At 49.8% G+C, this 7947-nt stretch overlaps 1 protein-coding gene across 1 annotated transcript in view; it reads left to right on the top strand.

Moving 5' to 3' along the window:
• The window catches only part of OPTN (optineurin), a 14042-nt gene that overhangs the window by 2378 nt on the left and 3717 nt on the right, over positions 1–7947 (top strand). The window contains 7 exon segments of the mRNA XM_009083491.1: positions 1–47; positions 1821–1967; positions 2939–3015; positions 4652–4786; positions 5904–5985; positions 7256–7371; positions 7686–7693. The exon segment at positions 1–47 is cut by the window's left edge and continues 171 nt beyond it. Coding sequence (XP_009081739.1) covers positions 1–47; positions 1821–1967; positions 2939–3015; positions 4652–4786; positions 5904–5985; positions 7256–7371; positions 7686–7693 — 612 coding nt within the window.

Genomic DNA, 7947 nt, shown 5'->3' with positions numbered 1-7947 from the left:
AGAGAAGAAGGAGCTGAAGTGGTAAGTTGGAATTGGTTGGAATGAAGGTCTGGAGCGTCCTGTCCCTGCATCACACTGGGAGGTTTGGGGATGTGTTATCATCTCCAATTTGTCCTTAGCTCTGACAAGAGCTCCTGGCCTGGCTCATTTTGTGAAGTGAAGCTGCTCAGGGTGTAGCCAGAGAGATTGTGCCACACCTGAGATAATCTGTGTTTTTGCTGACATTTAATAATGGCATTCTTGACATAAGAAGTAAGAAATTAACGTTTCTTGCTATTTCTTCCTCTCTCCTGCCGGTGGCTGTGTGACATCTGATGTTGCAGAGCAGCTAGGCAACGTTGTGCAGATAGTGCTGAAGGCAAAGCCTCCCAGAACAAAACCTGCTTTGTGTCCCACGGCTCATGGTGGAGGTTGTTTAACCAGAAGTTGTGTGCAGAGCCAGACTGATGCCTCCTGTGTCAGTACCTCCAGAACCCACGTGGTTCTGTGCTGCCTGATGACATATGAGTGTGTTAGCCTCTTTCTCACAGAGACAAGCAGGTTCCTTTGCTCTCCTGTGTGTTATGGAACTCTGTGAGAAATGCTTCAGCCTGTAAATCACAACTGGCCGATGGGCTCAGAAGTTACAAGGGAGAAGAAAGTTGTGTTTAAGCACTGTGATTGTGTAACTGTTACACAATCCTTACAGGCCGAGAGTTGTGTTTCAGGACTGTCAAGTAAACTCAGAATGTCATAATTCTGGAATAGTTTTTTAGGGGAAGGTAGAGGATTTACTCTCCCTCTTTCTTGTGCTGTGAATGCCAAAAGTATGTTATTGCCAGGGTTTTCAAACCTGCTTGAGCAATCTAGCATCTCTTTCCTTCACTGGAGCTGACTCCGGTTGCAGCCTCTTACAGCACAAGCACATCATCAGAGGTGGCAGCAGTCAGGGCAGGGGTGGTGCTGCAGGATGGAGCACCATGGAGCACCAGGATGGAGCTCAGAGTTTGGGGATTTGCCATGATCACAGGTCAAAGTGTGATTCAGACTCCAGGAGCTGTCCAGAGTTGACACGGATGGTGTGTGGCGTGATAAAGGCACTGGCAGGAGGTGGAGGGCTGGGATTGCAAAATGAGGAAGAAACAAACTTACAGGGAAAGTTTCATAATGGGGAGAGGCATTTAAAGGAGTGGGAAAAATGAAGCCTGCTGGTTATTCAGAGGCTTCGGAGAGGGTTATGAGGATCCTGGGGAAAGGGAAGAGGCAGAAGGTGGAGGAAAAGATCACGATTGGAAAGAGAGATTAAGATTGGGGAGAATCTCTCAGGACAGTGGCTTTTGGGAAAGGATCTAGGACCTTGTGTGAATGTCAGGGAATCAGAGAGATTTGTACATGTTGATGGGGTACAGAGAAGCTGCAGGAGGGGACAGGCTGAAGAAGGGGTGTGTGGGAAAGCTCCCTGCCCACTGCAAGGGAGCAGAACCTAGGGATTCTCCCTGGAGTCTGAGGTAGGTTTGGGAAAAGAGAAACAAGGACATGGGTGACTAAATCCAGCAGTTCTGTAGGGTGGCTGACCCTCTGTGTGGCAGCAAGAGGCACAGACTCGGGATGATGTCCTGATTCCTTGGGCAATCAGATAACCAGTTTTCCAGGAGCATCATGGCTGATAACTTCCTTTCGCAGTTTAGACTTGTTGCTGTGCAGTGGGCCCAAAGATAGCTGAGGGATCTGTGCAGAGGCTTTTCCTGGCAGAAGAAGGGGTGTGTGACCCTGTGGTGTCCAGGCCCCGCGCTCCGTGGCCGGTGTCTCGCTGGCTAATGCAGGTGTGTTTGCCCCAGGAGGCTCCTGAGAAGGATGTGAGGCAGCTCAGGTCCCAGGTGCAGCGGCTCCAGGTGGAGAAGGCAGATCTGCTTGCCATCATTTCAGAGCTGCAGGTCAAGCTGAACGTTGCCTCAGCAGAGGATTCCTTCGTGGAGATCAGGATGAACGTAAGTAGAGGGAGCGAAAAGCACACAGTGAGCTGCAGGCAGGTACCAGCCTAAGTGACTCTTTGGTCTCTTAGGCTACCTGCCATGGAGCACCCATGTGTTCCAAGATGTGGTGATAAAGCCCCTGGAAGTTATTTCTGTCCCTTGGCTTTCATGCTCAAAGTAAATGACTTTCATAAGTAGCCTCTGCTGTACTCCAAACGTTCTCGATGGAAATGTTAAGCCTTGTCTTAGTTGGGAACATCAGTGCTATGTTTTATTAGGGGCGACACTTGGGGGGTGTTTTCTTTTGAGAATAACGCTCACTCTGTACTGACAAATGTGTAGAGATGCAAACAAAACCACATGCAAAACCATAGAGTATTTCCTACAGGGACAGAAATGGACTTCTACTGCTCTTACATCTGAGAAACCTCCACAGGCAAACTGTAAACTCTGAGGTCCATCCACATCCCCTCTCTGGAAAGGGTATATGCAACCAGGAATTATGATAATTAATCAGAACCTGTTGGGAGAAAACTTCAGACTGCAGGAAACCTTTGAGGAGGCTCTCTCCCGTTTCTGAGCTGAGAAGCTCCTCCCTTGGGCTGCGGCGGTCACGGAGGGCTGTGGTGCTCTCAGCACAGGGCCTTTGAGGCTCAGCTGGAAATTGCCCACAGTGCCAGTGACTTGCTGGGTGGTGCCATCCTGGCAGGGCAGAGTGGCTGTGGGAACTGCTGGTGAAGGGAGAAGGGCAAACTTCATTGCCATTCCTCTCTCATGATCAGTCTGGAAGAAATACATGGAAAGGCATGTGAAGTATTTAAGCTGATAATTTCCAAGCATGCGAATGCTCTGTGGGAGTTCTGTGTTCTTGTTTACCTCTATTACCATGATAGTTTTCCCCGGTTTTCTTCCTTCCTTAGCTCAGTAAGTAGAGTTGTGTCCTGCCTCGTTCAAATAGCAAGCTAATCCTGTTTGCCCTTTCCTAGGAAGGAGAAGTGAACAGACCTGCGAAGGAGCACCAGGAGAGCAGCAGTGGAGGGAGCAGCAGTGTTGCTGCCTGTGTGTACGTAGGTGCCCGAGTGGTGTGTGGGTCAGGCTGCTGCTCTGGCCTTGTGACCTCAGCCCTGAACCTGTCTGTCCTGTGTGTGGTTGGTGTGGGCCATGTCACGCTGGGGGAGACAGACAGTGCCATCCACAGTCCTCATTTTCCACACCAGCATTCTGTTTGGGTTATTCTCATCCTCACATCAGCTCCAGGGCACAAGGGACTTTCTTGCCCCTGGCTGAACCTTTACCCCTCGTGGTCATAGACATCTGATACTGTTAAACTTTCCAGACTGGATGTTGCCCAGTTTAGCAGCTGAACTGTCTTCCTTGCTTTGTGCCTTTGCTTTAGGAAGGGAAGGATATAGGGATGCCAGGGGCATGGCAGGCCAGGAGCTGTTTTGTGTGCAGGTTGTCACTCCCCATACCACTGCCAGGGAGCACAGTGCTTCAGGGCACCGACACAGGAACTTGGCCCTCAGTGTGCCCTGAAGCACTTGAAGGGGAAAAAAAAAGAGTGCTAAGAGCTGTGGATGAAACTGAGAGAGTTTCTGACCACAGAGTATTAAGCTAGTTGTGGCTTGTGAGAACACCGTGGTTGTGAGAGGATATTCCCTGAGGGGTTTGCTTCCCTTTGGATGAGGATCTCACTGTACCCACAAGAACAGGGGGTGTATGTAGCTCCTGAACTATTCCCAGTGTCACCACGTGTCTTTGTCCAGCACTGAAACCTTAGCCTGGTGCTGTTAACAGGCTCAGAGAAATGTGATCCCCCCAGGACATGTTTATTTTGGTAAGGGTAGAGCAGCACTAAAAATCGCCTGATAAAGGCTATTGACTTAAAATACCCTGGCTGGGCACTGCCTTTGGGGTGTTGAATTTTGCTCACCCAAGGATTCCAGCCTCAGCAGCACATGGAAGGCTCTCCTTTCTGCTCTGAACTACGACAGCAAAGTCTGAAACAGCTGCTGCAAAGTCTGTGTCACAGCTGAGCTGCTGAACTGTGCATGCACAGTGTGTAACCTGCCTGTCTTACCCTGAAGTTGGGGGATTTTGTCTAGATGGACATGAAAATGGAGGTCATCGCATAGTGTTTCATCACTCACCCTGTTTGTCAGAGGTTTGTGTTTGTTTCGGTTCACTCTGCAGCAGCATAATGCAATTCTGAAAAGAGTTGCAGGATGTGAGGAAGGTGAAACACTGTAGAAATGTTTTTATGCAAAAGAAAGTGATTTCTGATGACCATTTTTAATGGAACTTGCTTTCTTTGCCTGGAAAGGAACGAGACAGAGATAGGAAATGTTCCATGTTTTACTGGGGAAAAACAAAGAAGTTATTTTTAGGAGCAGACAGCAGCACTTGGCAGAAAGGGCTGCAAAACAAGCCAGAGTAAGTGCATGGGGGGTTGTGATGTTGTGACTGCTTTTGCTTTCCTTGCTTGAGTTCTGAATTGCTCCCCCACTGGAAATGCCTGAGCCCTTCGTTAGCACTGGGGCTGTGCCTGGTGATCTCAGGAACTGGGGGTGAGCCCCTTGCTCGGTGTTGAGCCCTCTCAGAGGGTGTCCTGCTGTCCTCAGACTGGATCCCAGCACCAGGGTTGAGTGGTGTCTGCTAAAGGGGGAGCTGTTGTTACTTACATCAGGTTTGGTTTGAAGCAGGAGCAGATCTGCAGATGAGTGTAAGAACGTGGAGCCTGAGGAGCTAACTGTGAGCCAGCTGCTCTGCTGCCTTAGGAATGAAACTCAGAAGAGGGAAGAACTTGAGAAGGAGCTGCAGGATCACAGAGAGAGGTATGGAGTAGGTGCTCTGTAACGTTTGGAGCTGTTCTCTTTCAGGGCTGCTGAAGTTACCAAGTCTGAGGCTGGTTAGAGACAAGCTGAAGTGTCAGGATGACTTGGATGGGGAATGTCCTGAGCACTCAGCAGCAGTAACTGCTGTGGTAGTCCTTACAGGGATCAACCACAGGTTCTCTCTTGTGGGCAAGAGAGTTCCAATGCTTCATTTTTATTCCCTACAGCACCACAGATCCAGACAAACCACCCATTTCCTCTTGGGTCTGAACTTTGCTCAGGCTGTGTGAGAATGATGTGACTCCTTGAGAGTGTTCTCTCCATTCACTCCTCCACAGCTCTTTTGTTCTGTGTGAATCACCTCTGTGTGGGCCCTAAGGAAATCCCTGTGTCCAAACCAGGGGTTGCAGTCCCCTTTGTGATGTTGGTAGGCTACATTGAGCAGTGTGTGAGCTTGCAACAGCTCCTTAGAAATGGCTGAAGTAAGTTTAGTGCCAGACTTGTCTCAGAGAGAGTTTTCAGTCAGACCTGCATGAGGGTCTGTCTTTAGCTCAGGTATACTGGGATAAATTGGCACGACTGTCCAGGGGTGGAAAATTGCCAGAGCAGTAATTGCTCCAGGTCCCTCCCAGCTCACAGAGGCAAAGTGAGACTTCCTGGGCATGATCTGCTCTGAAAGGTTGGTGTCATGGTAATTGCTCCTACGTGGTCTTCATGGAAGAGGCAATGAGCCATAACCAAATGATCCTTAGAAACCTCAGGCTCTGAAAACAGCACAGGAAAACAGAGGCAGCATCAGTGCCTGGATTCAGCAGACTTTGCAAGGGGTTGGCAGCTTTGGCTGTCCCACAAGTAGGTCCCTTTGGGCTGAAGATCACTGCCCCTCACCACACCTGCAGGCTTACACATCCATCTCTGTTACAGGCACGTGGTCTGTGTCCTGTGCCCTTCAGGGACCCCTGTGACTCTGCAGGTTTCCTGCATGTCTGCTCTTCATCCTGCCTCGTGTTTGTGGCTGTGGTGTTAGAACACATCACTTGCATGAGATCATGGGTAGTAGCAATCTCACCTCAAATGCAGGCCAAATCCATCATTATTGGTTCCTTTTACTTTCCAGGCTGTCAAAGCTGGAGAAGGAAACCAACAACTGCCTGGAGAGTGGGACACAAACTGACCAGGAAGAAGAGAGCTCAGAGGCTGTAAGTACCTGTCTGCTGAGCAGGCCCCAACCATGTGGAGTTTAGCCAAGGCAAGTGCTGACCCTGGATGTATGGACAGACTGTGGAATGAGAGGCTGGAAAGCAGTGCTGGAAAGGGCCCTGGGGGTCCTTGTCCATGTCAAGTTGGATATGAGTCGACAGTGTGCAGATTTGTGAGCAGCAAGGGACCTGTGTCAGGGAGGGTTAGGCTGGAGATTAGCAACTGGTTCTTCTTTCCCCAGAGGTGTTTGGGCACTGAACAGCTCCCAGGGCAGTGTCACAGCCCCAAGGCTGACAGAGCTCCAGAGGTGTTTGGCCAATGCTCTCAGCACAGGGTGTGACTGTCAGGGATGTCCTGTGCAGGGCAGGAGTTGGACTGATGATCCTCAAGATCCTTCCAGCTCTGGTTGTTCTGTGATCCCATGCCAAGATTGAAGAGCACACAGCTGCCTTGCGTAGGTCAGCAACCTCAGGGTCTAGATTTCCACTTGCACGCAGGGACCAGGGGGCAATTGTCCTGCACAGGGTGTGGAAATGAACTTTGGACTCTCCAGTAGGTATCTAGAGGTGGTTCCAAATTACAGCAGGCACTGCTAAGGGGTGGAATCGGTGGCCAGGGATTAGGGAGACATGGCATACCTGCAGGTACACCTCACTGCCCTGGCTGTGCCCATGAAACAGGGAGACATGCAGACATTTCTAGCTGCAGAAAGTCTTCTGGGCTGGGTGAAGTTCCTTGCTTCTGGCTAGGTCAGCTTTTGGATCAGAGTTCAGTGGCTGTAAAACAGGCTCACGTGGCACCTGGTTTGGGTTTTTGTGTCTGTAGTGGGACGTATTCCAGTGTTGGGGCACAACTATCTTGGACTGAGACACGGGTTCAGGCAACAAAAGCAGTTCTGATGTTTTCAGCTAAGAGTTTGAAAGGGTGACGGTGTGGGCAGAGGCTGGAGCACACCCTCTGCGGGCCAGCGGCTGGACACGGATCCCAGCCAGGTGCCCTGGGCCCAGTCACACTGCAGCACTGCTCTGCCCCCCCAGGAGGCTGCTGGCTGCCCTGGGCTCTCCTGGGTTCTGTGGAAGTGTTCAGTCAGAAGGGGATCTGCCACAGCCAGGCTGAGTGCAGAGCCTTGTGGATGGGCCGTGGTGCTGAGCACAGAGTGCATCAGTGCACACTGACGCAGGCTCTTTCCTCTGCTTCCTCCCTCAGTCTCTTAGTCTGCAACTGTCTCTAATTGCCCATGTGTAATTGTCCTCACTCTTTCTCTAAAAGGTTGGCAGTGAAGTAGAAGCCCTGAATCTGCAAGTCTGTGCTCTGTTCAAAGAGCTTCAGGAAGCCCATAAGAAGTTAAAAGAAGCAGAATTGATTCAGAAGAAGCTTCAGGAAAAGTGAGTTGAGAAGAACAAAAGCTCCGTGGTGACACCCAGCACATGTTTGTATGCCAACTCCCACCCTGGGAAACTCACCAGCTCTGCAATATTTGTGTCATAGGGTGCTGTTACAGACTGCTCCTTTGTGAGTGGAGATCAAAGTACAGAGACACACAAGTTGTCAGAAAATCTGAGCTGTCAAACCAGTTCCACAAATAGAACCTCAGTGCCTTGGATTTTAAGATTTGGGGTTTAACTTTTCAGGATGCAAAGGCAAATCTTTCCTGTTTTCCACTTCACAGAATCAGTCCCTGTTCTAGCCCTAGGGGAAGAAGCCAAGGCACCTGGTTATGACCCTTTCACATGACCTGTCTGGACGTTTGAGGACCAGTTATGTAGGTTATAAAAGAGGTTACAAACCCTCCCTTTAATTGCTTAGTTTTCTGTCAATTTCCACTTCTTTGAGGTTCAGAATAGTGAGAAAGTAAGTTAGTTTCAGTGGCTTTGTGTATAGATTGATTTTTGTCTTTCCTTGTTCTTCATCCAAATGAGCCTTGAAGTGAACCACACAAAGTGCACCAAACTCATCAGGAA

This window comes from Acanthisitta chloris, unplaced genomic scaffold (genome assembly GCF_000695815.1).
Source record: "Acanthisitta chloris isolate BGI_N310 unplaced genomic scaffold, ASM69581v1 scaffold11311, whole genome shotgun sequence".
Classification (NCBI taxonomy): Eukaryota; Metazoa; Chordata; class Aves; order Passeriformes; family Acanthisittidae; genus Acanthisitta; species Acanthisitta chloris.
The sequence above is the reverse complement of the archived record's forward strand: the minus strand, read 5'-3'. Positions and strand labels throughout refer to the sequence as shown.